The 17108-nt window shown below is 40.9% G+C and overlaps 1 protein-coding gene across 7 annotated transcripts in view; it reads right to left on the bottom strand.

Annotated features, from left to right (window-relative positions):
* Positions 1-2726: 2726 nt before the first annotated feature.
* JMJD1C (jumonji domain containing 1C) overlaps positions 2727-17108 on the bottom strand; it is a 167433-nt gene continuing 153051 nt past the window's right edge. For 5 of the 7 annotated variants that reach the window (XM_015632660.3, XM_015632663.3, XM_015632661.2 and 2 more), the window contains 10 exons: positions 16489-16703; positions 15938-16216; positions 15405-15573; positions 14911-15001; positions 14673-14803; positions 13456-13578; positions 12298-12437; positions 9906-10082; positions 3983-4114; positions 2727-3632 (listed from right to left, as the gene is read on the bottom strand). In XM_015632660.3, the coding sequence (XP_015488146.1) occupies positions 3543-3632; positions 3983-4114; positions 9906-10082; positions 12298-12437; positions 13456-13578; positions 14673-14803; positions 14911-15001; positions 15405-15573; positions 15938-16216; positions 16489-16703 (1547 nt within the window). In that variant the 3' untranslated portion in view covers positions 2727-3542. Of the gene's footprint in view, positions 3633-3982; positions 4115-9905; positions 10083-12297; positions 12438-13455; positions 13579-14672; positions 14804-14910; positions 15002-15404; positions 15574-15937; positions 16217-16488; positions 16706-17108 lie in introns of those variants that run through there. The other 2 variants (XM_019007200.2, XR_001522499.3) reach the window with 2 other exon arrangements.

The following is a 17108-nucleotide window of genomic DNA, read 5'->3' as shown; positions in this document are numbered from 1 at the left end:
CATGGCAACACCACAGCAGGAAGAAGACACAGCTCTCTAGCCAAAAAAAGCATAGGTCAAAGTGTAGAATGCAGGAGCAAAATGCAGAGCTGACATTGTTTAAGGCAAAGCTGGGGGTTAGGAGGGGAAGGCACAGCAAGCCTCACTCCAGGAATCTCAACAGTGTGAGGCAGCTCATCCAGCACAGATGTGGGGGAGAGCAATAACATCCCGCTCTGGAAAGCAGCAGAACAGGCAATGGCAGCTGTGGAAGGAGGAAGGAAGGGAAATTCCCAGTTACAGGCATACGGCAGGAAAGCCTGTCAGCTGTGAGAGCTGGAGAGGGCTTGACAGGATGTCACAGGAAAGAGTACAAACAAAATTACCACCTACCAAAAAGGTCAGAGAGCATGAGAATGTAGTGCTGATCAGATAGGCACTGGCCTACACACAGATTTGAGCAAGTTGAATGAAGGTGGGGGAGTAGAATAAATAGATTTGCAAATCAGACTGTTCTATACCCCTACATGTGACCTCCATAACAGAGACCACCATTTCCCTGCAGCAATTCCAGCAACTTCTGTTTCTGCTAAACCATAAACACAGCAGCCATCTACTGAAATACCTGAGGTCATCACAGTCCTGCTTCGTTCTTTGCTAAACACATATTCTTCATTAGGTACCTCTGCAGTTACAACAGGAAAGAAACTGCTGTGGCCATTTACTGTGGCATTTAGGGCAGTGCTGAGGCTGTATGGAGATGATGATAAGGAGCTGGAAAGGGGGGAAGGAGGGGTTGTGGGGAGCACAGTTCACAGTTTTGATGACTTGAGGAGTGATCTTTTGAAGGACAGAAAAGGAAAAGGAGGAGGAGTTTCATGGAGAACAAAGACAGAGCTTGTGCTAAGCAGGAACATGCTTAAACACGGCAAAAGATGACACACAGTATTTCATATCCATGTTCTAGCAGCTGACAGCATTCCTGCACACAAACAGCTTCTTCAGCTGATCTCACTGAATAATTTTGGCTGTATTAAAATAGTTGAGATTGTAGAGCAGAAAACCCCCCAAGAGTCTTTAGCAAAGTAAGATGGGAAAAACACGCCCAGTAACACCTCAAGGTCAAGAGGGAAAAACTAACCTGAAAACAAAACACCTTCCAACAAACCCCTCTCTGGTGTCAGACATTAGCTATGGATACCTCAGGTCATGCTCACAGCCACAAGCACAACACCAACCCCACTTCCTGCTCTCATTTCCTGCAGGGGAGCAGGGGGCTTGGCTTCATTGTGACAGAGCCAGAAACCTTAAGGTACTGAGTAAGCAGAATGTGCTACACCAAGTAGTTACTCCAATAAAAATGTTTCTTTTAGTAGTATTTGGAGTATTTAATAACTTCTGGCACTTTTCAGTCACTCTCCCAGTTCCCCGTAAGAAGGGAAGAACATCTTTTGCCTGATAGGCAGGTGCCAGGGATCCCTGCCCAGGTCTTTTAAGCATTCTGCAGTGGCAGGGGCATCTGTCAGAAGGGACGAAAGGCTGGTACCAAAGCTCAGACCTCGAGGCAGAGGTGCTGTCAGCTGTACAGCTGCTGCCCAATATCCACCTGGATGCATTAGAGAAGAGGTAGAGGAGAAAAACCCATGACTTTGGCCAGGGCAGACATGGCAACCTGACACTTTGGGGACACCAACCCCTGCCCTCCCATTCAGCTGCCAAGACACACCAGCACAGGGTGTGCAGAGCACACTACTACAGAGCAGTAGTAGCAGCCATGGTGTAGGCCCATCAACTGCTCTTGGCTGCAGGAAAAGAACCAAGGGGAAATGGGGAGTCTGTGCAGCAGGAATAATAATTTCAGCAGCCTACAGATATTTCACATCCATTGCGACCACCTCACAAAAACTCAACTGAAGAAGGAAATACTTAAATCCTGAACCTAAAAAATAAAAGTATGTAGAACTAGAATCCACTTCTCATTAAGCAAATGTACACTGGCAGATCCTGCACTTTCAGCCAATGCTCTCATGCTACAGGGAATAATAAAGATAATACTGGATGGAACAGGGTAGGAAGCTAAGAAGCAATTGGTAAGTACAGCACCATTAACTCTGGTATGTCTCTGCAACTTGACAAATTTTAAGTTTTCAAGCCACCTAAATATTTTGACTTTTGGAATGAGAAATTGCTTTTGGGCTTCATTATATTGAAAGGTAATTTACATGTGGTTTGGGGTTTTTGGTGACCCCAAACCCAGTCAGATGTGTCAGACTGGGAGCAGTAACCAGGCTCATTACTGTAACCAGGCTAATTACTATCCCCTTTTGGACATCTCATGAGTTGGCCACAGGCTCTGCCTAACATTTAATAATCTAAGTATTTGAATAGTTTTAGTAACTTAAAGCATACTTCTTCTGAAGCATTAAAACTCACTCCAAAACCTTGAATTTTGCTCAACTGCTAACATTTATCATTATTGAAAAAAACATAAACATGTATTTTTTGTAACATCAGCTATTTTGTAGTATTACTTCAACTATTAAAGGAAAGTTGTTAAGAAATAATCATTCTATATAAACACCTTTCCCGTTCCTGCAATGCAAGTGCTGATTCCTAAAGGGAAGGGAGTGAGTGGCAGAAGCTCCTGCCAGCGCCGTGCCCGCAGTCCCGGCCGCGGCCCGCAGAGGGCCGCACTTCGCTGCCTTGTCAGCACCAGCGGCACAAACAACAAACGCAACACCACGACGTCTGACAAAGTCATTTTAATGGAAAATGTAAAATCCTTTTCAACTTCAATGTACAAAGCATGTGTAACACTTGCACTTTTAACAAATTAAAGCAAGCCAATGTTTTAAAAAAATACATCATTGAATGTATATATGTATATATTTACATAGCATATTAAGTTTAATATTTAAGCCTTAAAAGTTCACATAAATTTTACCAAAATGAGACAATTTTTAAATAAATTACACCTTTTGAAAACGTTTAATTGTACACTGAATAGCTTCAATAAAATACTGAAGTGTTTGTATTTAATATCTACTTTATATACTTTATATTTTACAAAGTTTACAATTATTTGGCAGTAATTTTCAGATTATGACATGACTGCTGTGCGGACTCAGCAAGATCCCAAATGCAGGCAATAGCTGGTGTTTGTGTCCTACTGTCACAGTAACTGTCTCAATGTAGTGAAAAAGGTTTGAATTATTTTAGCAAACTGTACAAGTCACATTTACATTTGATCAACAATATAGCATAGAATTTTTTAGTTTTTTTCCAAAAATAAATACATAATCTTAAATCTTTGACATTTCATAAACTTCATGTACATTATAATACAGACAGCAGAATGCCGGTCAACTGTTTGCAAGTGGAACATGGAATCACAGTGGCTGTGATATCAAGCTCTACTGTCGCAGTGTCACTAACAAGAAAACACAATGACTGTGTTTTCTTGGCACTGATGGTTTGTGAAGCTTAAATTATTGTGTATACTTTTTCATAGATCAGGTGAAATAACCTCCGAGGTGATGCTGCCTCCAAAAAGCAGAGTGTGCTCAGTTCTCATCCATATCTTCCATTTCATCTTCGTGAATCTTCAAAGCTCTCACCATTTCTTTAACTGCATGATACAAGATATTTTTAACCTGCAACAACATGGGACAGATTTTAAGGCCTACGACCTGAGGAGCTCTGCAAAGTTTAGGACTAAGCTCAAAGCTTAGTGGATGGAAAAAAAGAAAGGCTTCATCAAGCCTGTGCAAAAGGAACAGCTTTTTACATATTTTAAAATGTATTTTAAAATGTAAAATGTAATGTGAAATAAAACAAGCAGCTCAAGGGAGAGTCATTTAGAGCCCTGGTATTCATGCTGCTGCTCATTGTTATTCTGTGTGAACAGCAGCAAGGAAGTAACTCCACGCACTGCTTGGCATTTCAATAAGCCTGAGCATGCCCTGCCTTCCTAGCTACTTCCAGAGCAGCATTTATTTCCTACCTGCAATTTATCATCGTAATTGATTTCTTCCTTTGACAGCCTCAGCTCCTGCGTTAAATGAAATGACTGTACAAGATGTTCTGGAGACACAAAGTCTTCCGTTACTTGAACGCAGCTGTGAAAATTTTGCACCTATCCAAAAGAAGAGACTGATAATTAGTATTTGGGGTTATTCTTTGGCAGGGGTACCTGAGAAAAGAGTGGGTCTTGATATCCCTTAATAACAGCTTTATCAGACTAACAGGGATCTTTATGGATAGAGAACAATTACATTGGTCTTATGTGTTTGACTATCTAAGTTGGCTTCTGCCAAAAGGCACACTTTGAACACTGCACAGCTGCCTGTGCACTGGCACTTCCCACAGTCAGCTCTGGCATTACTTTCACTCTGATGCGTTGTTCTTCCTTTTAGCAGCTGCATGGGCACTGTTGCTACCACCACAGCCTCCCCAGCTCTGTGCAGGCACTGGATCTGTCAACCCCGACTTGGGAGCAGCCCTGCCCTTGCAGGAGCTGGTTCCTCTGGCCACACACATATATGCTGGAAGCTATCACATTCACAGAAAAGGAACTGCCAGTGGAAATACTTGAAAGAAACCATCACGAACACAGAAAGGGGGAGGCTGGGAAGTAGGGGAAATATTCTCTCTCTGAACATTTCTTCTTACTGGCATGAGATAACTACTGAGGAACAGACACCATCTCCTACCACCCAGGTCATACCTGGAGGACAGGGAAAAGGAATTGCTTCCTCATTGTGACCCAACTACCAACTCCAGTTCACTCCCTTCAGAAACATTTGCGTTTTAACCCCTAAACTCCTACAAATTACACTGCAATTTGTAATTTAGCATGTCAAAACCCTCTTTTCCCCAAAATCCAACAGCTCCTCACAGAAGCTGTGTAAAATCAATTTGAATTCCTAAAACCTGGGGGTGGGGAGGCAGAACCTCAGCCATCCCAGCAAACACCCCATCCCACCCTGCTCAGGATAAATGGAGATCTGTGGATTTTCAAGTGAAACCTAGAAATCCAGAGTTCCTAAAGGCATACTCTAAAATCTCCATTATGGTACCTAACATTCAAAAAAACCACTGGAGTCTACACAGTTGAGGACACTGGACTTAATTTAAAAATTACTTTTGTCTTCAAAATCTCTGCCCAAGTCTGATTTTACACAGCAGCTCCCCCCCGCCTACAGCTTAAATCCCAGCAGGTTACCACCCAGCAGTCATGTAGCACACAGGGCTTTTGATGGCTCATCATCAAGAAGAAAGCAGTGCTGGTCCCTCTCCTGAGAATTAATCAAAACAGAAGTAATTCTGGACATGAGGTTTTGTTGATGCCACACAATTTGCAGAAATCCAGGGGTGAGGCAGCAGCTTCAGAAGTGCCACCATAAGGTTTCCACCAGGGAATTTCCTAGAAGCTTGAGGCGAGGCTCCTCTGCATTGTGCAGCTGGCAGCTCCACCCCCCTCCCCTCCTTCACAGGCTTACCACCTCTGTCAAGCCTCTACCTGCCACTGTTTTCCTTGCCAGACTATGAAAATCTCACACCACTCATTCACTTTCTCCTCACTAAGAAAATATTTTACTGACTCAATATCCCTCCATGGCAGAATAGGAAACATTAATTCTGCTGTGCCTTAAACCTCCTTTTCCCTCCCTTTCAGTGTCTCATCTGTGTGAAAGTTTGCAGGGGCAGATTTTACCTGGCTGGCCTGGTACTTAGCATGGGAATGCCCTGCTGACAGCCTCCAAGCAGTTCTATTTATAATATTTATATCACAAGTTGATGCAGTGACACACGCATAAAAACGTTTAGCAACAATTCCCCTGGGGTTTGTGGGGCGAGGCGTGCAGCATTCCCACGACTGTGCCACTTCCAGCTGAACTGAGAACAGCTTCACACTGAGCCCACACAGAGCAGACTTTTTCCAGAAGGGCCCAGGAGGCAGCTGCAGCGCTGGAAAAGCCTCAGACTTGGGCTGGGACAGGGAAAGGTAAGTGGGCAGGGAACAAAGGGCCACCCATCCATCCTGATGGCCGAAGGATCAGCCACTTCCTGCAAGGCTGAGCTCTCAGAGAGCTCTGCATATGCAAAGCCCAGACCTTTATCCTACAATCCTTATTGGATCACTGCCAAGATGTCATTACCTCCAAGTATGTTATTTTACAATATATAATTCTGCTGTTAAATCAAGATAATGCCCCTGTAAAAAACAACATTATAATAACTTGTTCCACTATGAACAAGTTTTACAGGGTGCCTGAGCACCACATTTCAATCACTGGCTCCAGTATTTCTAGCTTTTAATTTTTAGTTAAAATATTTTACCAATTTGGAGCAACCAAGTTAAAACCAGGGAGGCCATCCCTAGAGATGTCTGTGATATAGCATAACCCACAGTGGAGCAGTAGAAAGAGTAAATCTTTCAAAAGAACAGTACCAAGACCCTTTTTTAGCTGAGGAAGTTCCAAGGAGAGCTCAGGGGCTCCCTGTCACAGGTGCCACAGAGGGAACAAGGTCCAACCATTAGCAAGATAGGAACATGGCTGAGCTCCCAACCTGTACAGCCAAGAAGAAAGGAGATACCCCTCACAGAGCATTCAAGGAAGCATCTGCAGAGGTGACTGGTCCAAACCTGTACCTATTTCTGGATTCTCCTCCTGAGAGAACAATTCCCTTTACAAGAGGAACTGACAAGGCTGCCCTGCCCCTTACAGCTCACAGGACAGCCTGTCCCTCCCATCCCACCCAGAACAGTATGACTTTGCCTGCTGCAGTCATCACAAGAAGGATGTGACTGCTGTCTGCAAGTACACAGAGAGGGGGAGAAAGCTGGGAAGCAAAAGGAATGCTATATGCTGCCATGAAATGCTAAGAAGTTACTTCAAAAGCAAGACATGAAACCACCAAACTGGGGAAGATGGAAAAACAATATACAGAAGAAATACACACAACCTCCTCCAGATTAGGGCAGTAAATTCTAGATGAACATGTCAAAAGCAGCAGTGTGCCAACAATCCTAACTGGCTCCAGAATGGAAGTATCAGAACTACACTTACACAGCAACCACAGGCAGCCAGGCTCCCTAGCTCCAGCCTTCAGTCTGATTTCTTCTGCTCCACAACATTACTCATGAGCAAATAAAAATGTTAATTTCCCACCTAATTTAGCATAAACTCTCACCCAGATTCAGTAATTAAAAGGTTCAACATGTGCATGTAAATCTGAAACACTTAATGTGTAAACTTAACATGATACGTATTCTTGTGCAGACTTATTTTTCAGTTTTTAAATGTGCTTTGTATCTCTGAAGTGAGATACAAAGGTGGTGGTGATCCTTAAGGTCAGTATTTATGCCTCTGTACAGAGAGAGCACTATGCACACACATGAAAGAACATGCTGCTTTTATTTCCTCCTACGTGGCAGATTCACAGGAACTCCTAACTGAAGATGAAAAGGTTCTCAGCTTCACCCACTAAGGTTTAAAAACACCATGTTATTAACTCCTTAGTGGCAGAAGCTAGAACATTACCACTTCAAACACCATCTGCAGTTTAAAGCCAAGGAGATAAAGATAAGAGTGGTCTTATTTTTGGTCCTTAATCATATGAAATACAGCGAAGCCTGGAACAGTCCTACTACTTCCATGTTTTATATTCTGTATGTCTTTATATAACGGCACATGTTATATAGAACAGATTTCTGAGTAGATTTGTTATTTCCCCTGGTTTCCCTTTCCACTCTTCTATCTGGGATATATTTCTCTTGTTTCATGACATCAGAGTAAGGCTGCTGGAGGATGCAATACATGACTCTAGGAGTACTAACCTCTTTAGACTAACAAGAGCCAAGAACAGCAGCAATGTCAGATGTTCCTCCACATTTGTGAAACAACACCAAGTCCCGAGTCATTGTATGTGGGAAGGCAACCTACACTTCCCTAGATTCGGGTCACCAAGGTCTATTTGGGGCTGTCTGGGTTTTTTTCTTTCCTGTACCAGAAAACAAACGCACATAGACCATACAGAGCTATGCACCACCACATAAAAACCCACCCAGAAACTCAGTGGGATGAGGAAAAGCCTAGTCCGGGTAAGGTACCAGTTGCTTCTACTGCCTCACCAACAGACAGAGCATGGACGGACAGAACTTATTATCACTGCACCCCAGTCAATTTTTCAGAGAAAACCCCACTGTCCTGGCCACAGCAACACGGTGATCCATTGCTTCCCCTGTGCCACAGCTGGGAAGCTGATCTGCAGACTGGAAACTAAACAGCACCTTCTTCAGAAAGGCTTGGCCTTCCTCACTTGAACCCATAGGGAGATCAATGATTGATCTTCAACACAACTGCAGGGTGAGGTTGCTCCTCATTCCTTGACAGTCAGCGACCTCATTAGCCGTGGTGCTTGACAGCTGGCAAGACAGCCATTTCCTACTGAAGCAGGAAAAAAAGAAATCTATAATGGCCCAAAGAACCTCACCTAAACAACTGAGCTTTCTTCCTCTTTTCACCAAGGTGCACCAGTTTACAGACTCTGAGGAAAAAAAAGGCTTAAAGGCAGTAACAAACCCTTTGTGCCAGGGGGCAACTGAAGCTGACTATACAAATTCATCCTGTTTCTCCAGAACTGCCCCACTGATGATACTTTTCTCACTCAGCTCGGGAATAGATTAGATCAGCTCAGCTCCTGCAAAGGTGGTATCACTCCTTCTCATAGTAAGGAAAGCTGCTGGAAAGACAATGATGACTCCTAGTGATTGATATACCTTCTGTATTAAAAAGGAACTTAAACGTGGCATGGGAAAACAACTAAATATCTCTTACAGAAACACCAGAACATCCACTATAATTCTTCTATGGCTAAAGACAAAAACAGTGACACCTGACATCCATATGTTTTTACCTGCTCAAACTGATCTTGCTGCCCCTCCTTGATTAGGTTAACTTCTGGCTTAGAATAAAAAAAATATTAACCTGACTCTGTCATAACTAGACTCTGTTTAGAGATTTGCTACAGAAATGGAAAGTGGAAAACAATGGTTAATAATGTTTTTTTCATTTGTAATTGTAAAGCAAAAAAGGAACTAATACTTAAGGCATTCAATTTGCTATGTGTTAGTCAGCTACACTGTAGCCTTGGGTGGAGATGGTCAGGTGATGATACCTTCCCAAAAAGCACATCCAGAGAGGAAGGCTACAATCACACTCCCACCATACACACACTCATAAGCACGCCATGGATAGCAGAGCAGAGCAATGGCAGAGCGCTAGGAAGGGTCATTGTATGGAATTCCAGGAGGGTTATTGCAGGCACACACTGAAGGAGTCCGGGAACAAAGACAGGGAACGGTGGAGGGTCCAGGGATATATATGGGCTTGAGGGGGTGGCTCTGAGGGTCAGAGTCCAATAGGAACAGGGTAAAGTGCATAGGCGGGGTCATGGAGAGGGAGAGCTAATGGGATAACAGGGGCAGAGGATGGCAGCAAACTGGGGCCAATGGGGAAACAGGTAAGGGAGAACTTTCTAAGGAATGGACACAGAAGGTAAAAAAGGGGAGGGACAGCCCACAGGCCGACTGGGTACATGTAACTGGGGTACAGTGAACTGGTGGAGCAAAGAATTATGGGAAAAGCTTTTTCATTCTACTTTCATATGGGGGAAAACCTTCCTTTTATGCTTTAACTTTACACCTTAGAGGCCTCCTTCCACACCATCACTGCCTTTGGCTCCAGAGCCTCCACACTACACCAGCAGATTTATCTTATTTTACATTCCTACATGCTAATAGATACTAATAAAAAAATAAAATGTAATTGAGAACAGATGTATCCATATCTTTGGAAAAAAGTTATTTTACAGCAAATGTGCTATTTAACCCTGTATGGCTTTAACCTAAGGTACATTACCTGATGAAGTGCTCCTGCTGGTAGAATAATAGCATCACCAAGGAACTGAATAACTGTGCAGGTTTTTACTCCATATTCTTCAAAAAGTCTTTGGCGAAGTTTCTTGTTCACATACCAACTCTGATCACGGATTGGATCATGCTCCGGTAAAACTTCTAGGCCTTGCTCCTTTGCTATCTGTTAAGTACAGAAAAGATGCTAAATAACTTCCAAAAGAATCAAACCTTTTGCTGATTAATTTTATGTATACCCGCCTCGCCAATCAACATCATTCAGTTCCCAATACCCAAACAAGAACTCCAGCTAGCGATAGACCCTGAAGGATCTGGGAAGTCTCACTGAACTGAAGACATCTGCAGTGCTCTCACTCCAAAATGCAGAGCTTTAAATAACTTGGCACAATAATCAATTAATAAGCAACATGCTCTCTGTGTGACTTCTTTCATCCAGAAAATCAAATCTGAGCTCAGGAGTTCCTATACTGCCAATTCTCAGGCTTACTAACTTCTTCAATTTTGACACAGACACACAACATCGCTACCTTAGCTCAGGAAAAAAACCAACCAATAAAGCCAAGGGTTGTAGTCCTGGGAAACTACTGGTGACTCTTGCTTGAGCACAGGACTGGACAGAGAGACTTCCAACTTCAACCATGCTGGGATAAGAAGCTGCCTTCCTACCACCCTATGAAGGTATTCAGAAAAACTGATGAACACATAAAAATACTTCCTGAGACTGGTAAATGGAATTGCACAAGCATTTCTCATCAAGTGAGCCACAGGGGAACAAATACTACTCTTAATCAACTGCTACTAAATCAATCCTAGTCACTAAAAGAAAAAAGTAATTACATATAAAGAACACAGACCTAATGCACCTGTCATGAGTCATGAAACAAGTATGCCACTAAAAACATAGAATTATTTTGCTTTTGTTTATTAAATAAATGTAATTATGTGATGCAGAGCTTGAAACTCTCCTTGAATATTATCACCCTTCTAACAAGACACTGAGATTTTATCTTGCCAGCAGCAAAGCAGTCCCAATGCTTACCCATCAATCTCCAATTCAGTATTTCCCAAATACCACTAACTCCTAAAATACAAGGCTACACAACTCATTTGGGATAGCAGAGCAAACTGTGGTAGCATATGACAAACTTCTCTACACAGCATCCTAAATGCTTCTGTTTTAAACCTACTGCTCAAATAGTTTCACAGCTATTCACAATAGTTTCACAAGTGCTCTGAGAGAGGAAATGCTGAACACTCCCTATGTCCATCTATTCTTTTGCATCTGTGACTTCAGTCATAACCCTCTTTTTTTAACTGAAAAGCCACCATCTAATTTATGAGCATCTACTTTTTGAATGAACAAAAAAGTCCTGCTGTACAATTCATAATCTCCTTGAATTAGCTTTGTTTTATTTACCAGTTCTCATTTTCCCCCATAGTTCAGGCTGCCAAAGAGCAAATGTTTGAGTCACTGGAGGACAGCTGCCCTGGTAAAGAAACACTGCTTTATTGTCCAAGGTAATATTCACTGCTAAATTTCTTAGGCTTTCCCTGCTCACAGCAGAGCCTTTGGCCTCAAGTTTGTTTATGGACCCCTTTGCTGCAGCCAGTTAAAACTCATCTGATCTCTCCTCACAGAAGAAGACAGTAAAGACATCCACTTGAGCAATCACTTCAGTGATACTTTGGTATTTCTGTGTCATCTACCAAGGCCACCTTCCAGAACACAAAAATGTGCTAAGGACAAGGCACAGAAAACTGCTTCCAAGATGGTATCCCTACATTTAATGCATTGACAGATACTCATCCTAGGTAATAACCTGAAAGGTTCTGATGTGGCTCTAACCTATTCATCACATGCCACTGAAGGATGTTCTGCAACATGGCCAGGTAAGTTTGCCACCCTGGGGATGTTATCCCACTGCTTCCACCTTCACCAAGAGCCCAGCCACATTCCTTGCACTGACTGATGTGACAGAGTCCTGGGAAAGATTGGTGGCCACTGGGTGGTGAGGTCAGGGGATGTGGCATGGGAAAATTCACAGTAAGTTCAGCAGCAATAGTACAATAATGGATCAGTGACAGTAAAACATCATCCCACAAATTATTTTTTGTATTAGAGCAAGGCAAGAGGAGATCTCCATGCCCTCCTGAGCCTTCAGTTACAGACTACCTGTCACTCTTACAAAGTGAATATACATGTTACATATTTTATTTGTTGGTGATGCAGCAGATCAAGTCTATTTTATGTACTATAAAAGAAATAATTTTGCCTTTCTCCTTTCTCTAACATTGAGGTGGAGCTTGTGCTTTTTGCCAGCCCCCTTAGATTTGTCAATTTCTTAGGTTATATTTATAAATTGTGTAATAAATCTAACCTTTTGCAGAAACTCTCGGATCTTGTCAGCATCTTTGCCAGCATAAATGTGCCATAAAGCACCAGGTAATTCACTTGAATCTTTCAACCGCTTCCTTAAAAGGTCATCCAAATCCTCTTCTTCCAACTTCTTCAAAACTCCTAAGGTTCAACAAAGATATTCTTTAAATGTGAGAAGTGAAACTAAATACCTTCTTTTCAGATTTCTTGTGTGAGACTGAGCAGATTAAAGTTTGCTGAATACAACAGAAGCCACCAGGTGATCCTTCCGTTCAGTAACTTGTTACTAGAACATGAATGCAATGGATACCTTAAAAATACGTTTAATTTTTAAACTTTTTCACATTTCCTGAATTCAACATAACACAATCTCCTACCTGAAATGAACAAACAGGGCTGGTATCAAAAAATGAAAAAATGAAAAGGTGTTTTCCTGCAGTCAGCACAAACAGTGCTTAACATGCTGTTGTTGCAGCCAGAGCTCTCCCTGGATGCTCAAATTTGATGCTATTAATTCAGTGTATACACAAGTGAAAACAAAGCAAATGAAGAACAAGCCTTACTCCAGCTCTATTAGTCACACCCAAAATCTACATTTGCTGATTATGGAATAAGAGGACAAAAGAAAAAGAGCAAAGAAACAAAACTATTTCAGTGATTTAAAGACTGTTTCACATAAGCAATAACCTTCATAGAGATGACTAACATACACCAGTCTAACCTCTCCAGTACTGAAAAATTACATTACAGCCCAAATTCTATAGAGTAAGCACAATGCATCCAGAAGAAGCAGCATAAATAGAAGGTTTGGCTAATACATCATCCTCACATAACTGTTAGAACCAGCACAGCTTCCAGAGAAAATCCTTCACCCTGCATTTCCATTAGCTGTGCCAGTCTCAGCACAGGATTGGTGCATCAAACACACATAATGGCAAAAAAAGTGGAAAGAGTCTGAAGTATCTTTTCATAATTCATGCACTGCAGTGTATTTTATATAGAACTAATGTTTGTGCAAACCCTTGAAACAAACAACCTCCCAGCTGTAAGCAAGTTCTTACGGGTATTATTCACTGCCTTCCAAAGAATAATGTCAATGTTAGAAGAGTAGAACATTCAGTCCATCTACACCTCTTACAGTGAGTGAGCTTCACGTTACCTGATTTGGAAAGTACTCCATTTCCTCTGGCTATGCCAACATAAACAAGGATGTTAACAACATCAGAAACTTCAATATGGAGATTTGTGGTTCCTATGTCATGGTCTTTAGTAGCAGCCACACCTATGTGACAAGATAAAATTAAGATTTGTTTGTATTGCATATTCAAATCAGAACATGCAACAACAGAGAAGAAATTTCTGAAGCATACTTGGTATCACTGAGATAGACAAATTAAAAACACATTTTTGGTTCACCTGCTAAACAAGGAAACATTGCTTTTTTAAGAGAGTCCTTGAGATTCTTCCTTAGCCCAGGTACTTGTCCCTACACAGCATTTGAGTCAGAACAAAATGTTTCAGCAGACTAGTCAGACACATTTCCTGACCAGTATGTTTCATTCTTCTTCAGCACTTCAGGTTGTTCAGGACAGAATACAAGTACGATAAATACACAAAGTTATCAGATCTGTCACTTTTATGTCTGGCTGTAATAGCGTTCTTAATCAAAATAACGCCCAAAGAGGAAAATTAATTTTAGTTTTAAGAAGTGGAAACGAATATTCTTAAGTCAAAAAGGACATTCTGGAACACTAAGCCTTAGAGCAGTATTACCTCAGAGTGGCATTAATGACACAGTTCTCAGACCCATGCCATTGCCACTATTGTTAATATGCTCCTTTCACAGGATATCTGGAGAACTTTTAAAACCAAAGCCACTGTGTCACAAATTACTACTTATTTCTTGTCCTATTATGATAATTTGTAAAACAGAATTGAACAGAATTCTTTGCAAAAGAAGGAGCAGACAAAATGTCTGAGGGAATCAACCTTTTCTAAACAGGTTTTTGAGTGTACAGCGCACAAAAGAAATTATGAGAAATATGATGATATTAATTTATGACCAAAATTATAAACACAATAATATCTCATTAAGTGTTTTGTCACATATTTATCGCTGTGTAGAAGCAGTTAACCATTTATATGCTTCAGAAGACTGTAACAGTGTAAGAAAAGATGGAAAGAAATGGAGAAGCAAAGAGACTCTCATGGCCCAGGTGCACGTACTGTTAAACACGTAAGTCAGTCAGTATTTCCCCTACAATCAGTGAAGAATTACCCTTTAAGAAAGCTCAGCTTTCTATCAAGCATTGTAATGTGTGATATTCTACAAGTTTAAAGGAAGAGGTAACTGCTGCACTTGCAGGGCAAACTCACCATATGCACTGCATAGTCTGGGTCCCAAATCTGGACGGACAAAAAATCCTGGCAGATGAGAAGCCAAGTTTAGTTTTCCTTCTGGACTACAATATTCAGGCAAGGGTAAACTTTTTAATAAGTCCTCGTATCTAGAGGTCAAAAGAAAAAAATAATATAATTGAATTTGTGCCATTATGTAGAGAGATAAAATAGAAAAATATTGACTTAAGAACGTATAATATTAAACTCAAAATACCTTGCTGGCATCATGGCCTTGAAATCTTCACCAGAAGGCCAGTCTTTCAGTTTTAGTAGAGCTGTTTCTCCATTTTTTACTTTCTGACGTTCTGTAAGTAACATAGAAATAACTAAAAACTAATATACTGTGGGCATTTTACTTTATTAAATGAAAATATAAACATTAAACTTGCCAAGAATCAAAATTTCATGCATAAACAGGAGATAGTTGATTTCAAGATTCAAGAATGATACTAACCAAACTCAGATAGTTAAGGAAGAAGGACATTTGTCTGGCTTCTTAGTCAAACCTAGCTAGTATAATAGCACATCCTTAATTCTGCAGAGATAAAAAATGCAACTTTCCACCACATTCTCTGGAAACAGATTACCTAGAGGTTTCTTTTTAAAGTTTCTTCAAAGCCTCAAGATCCATAATGATAATTTTTAACTGCAGTTTCTAACACTGATAATGTTCAGAATCAATACCATAATACATTTTAAGAAACCTACTTGAAACATCTTCAAAACCATCCCAGAACTCCTTGACATTGGTGTTTGAAATTATACTGTCCTTGCAATTCAAGATATCAGCTTGCTGGTTTCCAAAATCCAGACTGATTGACTCCGCTTTCCACAGGCTGAAATTCATTTTCTTATGCATACCGGATACCAAAACAGGCTGTAAAGAATAAAATAAAAGAGTTTTTTAAAATCAGTACTTATCCTTTCTCAGGTGGAAAAATTCTTCAACTGAACTGGCATACAAATGTGTCTGGAACACACATGGAAGACCTTAGTCTTCAGCAGTCATATCAAAACGTGTCACCTCTTTTTGGAATCTGAAAATCCACAACAGAAGTGTCTTATTTATCATTACTGGTTAACTCAAGTTTAACTACAGAAGGTTCATCTGTGGGCTATACCTGACAACCTTTCTTTGCCCCCAGTTTCAAACATGGAGTTAGGCATTTCTGTCCTTCAATACACAACTCCCCAGAGCTCATTCCAATGTCACTTTACCAAACAATCTGCTCAATACCTACCCTTCCTTGTTTCCAGCATTCTTTGAAGAGCTTCCAGTTGTTGCTGTTTTTATGATCTCTGAGCCACAGAACATGCTTATCACAGATCCACGAATACTGGATATCACTGTACTGTTTACTGCAGTCATCCTGAATATGTTTTTTATCATCCTTTGGCTCGTCTTTTATTTCAGATTTTATATTTATCTTTGGTGCTCTATTTGGTGGAATCTTGTTTTCTACTACTGAAGCAATTATGTCATCAAGAATGTTTGGCATAGTCCTTCCACTCTTGCCACTCTGTTAGAAAACAAGTATATGCTTAAACAATATAAAAGCAACTTAATGCAATTCCTTTTGAAAGACAATAACATTTCTGATGTTTTATCTATTATCACCATATACAAAACCAAATAAAACATTAGTATGTATGTGTGCATATGAAGTTTTAATTATGCATGAGTATTTAAAGAAATACACCTGTAAGACTGCTCTAACTGTAACATGCTAGAACAGATTGATAGAGATTTTCAATCTTAAAGAGAAAAACTGTGCATCTTGTAAATACTTACTGCTGTTCCTGTAGAGTAAACTGGAGCAAAGGCAATGCCAGCATCTGTAGAACCCAGACGCAGTTTGCCTGCTGTTGTAGTTAACAGATCTCGTAAGGTTGAGCCCTGCTCATTGTTCTGGGATGCAGGAGGGGAACTTTTACAGTTTGGGGACTCCAAATTATCCTGGTCCTTCCCTTCCTTTGAATGTTTTCCAGAAGGACATTCTTTGTTCTCTAAAACAGAAATAATCATTGCAAGTTTACACTGTTGTATCATGATCTACACACAGGAACAGCACCAATATCCTGCATTTCCTACTGGTGTTAAAAGGTTATGTAGCACTAGTGCTTTATTCACCTGGAAACACACCAGAGGATGAACTACATCCTTCAGAACACAGTGAAACAGTGTGACCAAGCAAAGACCTTCCTCAGCATCTCAGACATGCAGCTGACTGAGTACCTGTCTCAAGTGAGAGATGCTGTATCTGGAAATACTTCCACACACATTTCACCAGTGGATCTTCTGGTGATGGATTCTGATGCCATCAGGGAAAGGCACTGTAGTTCCAAGGTTGGAATCAGTAGAGAAAAGAACATTGTCTTTTCTTTTTTGTGAACAGCAAATGGTGGGTTTTT

Source organism: Parus major, chromosome 6 (genome assembly GCF_001522545.3).
Source record: "Parus major isolate Abel chromosome 6, Parus_major1.1, whole genome shotgun sequence".
NCBI classification, from domain to species: domain Eukaryota; kingdom Metazoa; phylum Chordata; class Aves; order Passeriformes; family Paridae; genus Parus; species Parus major.
This window is presented reverse-complemented; position numbering and strand designations above follow the sequence as displayed.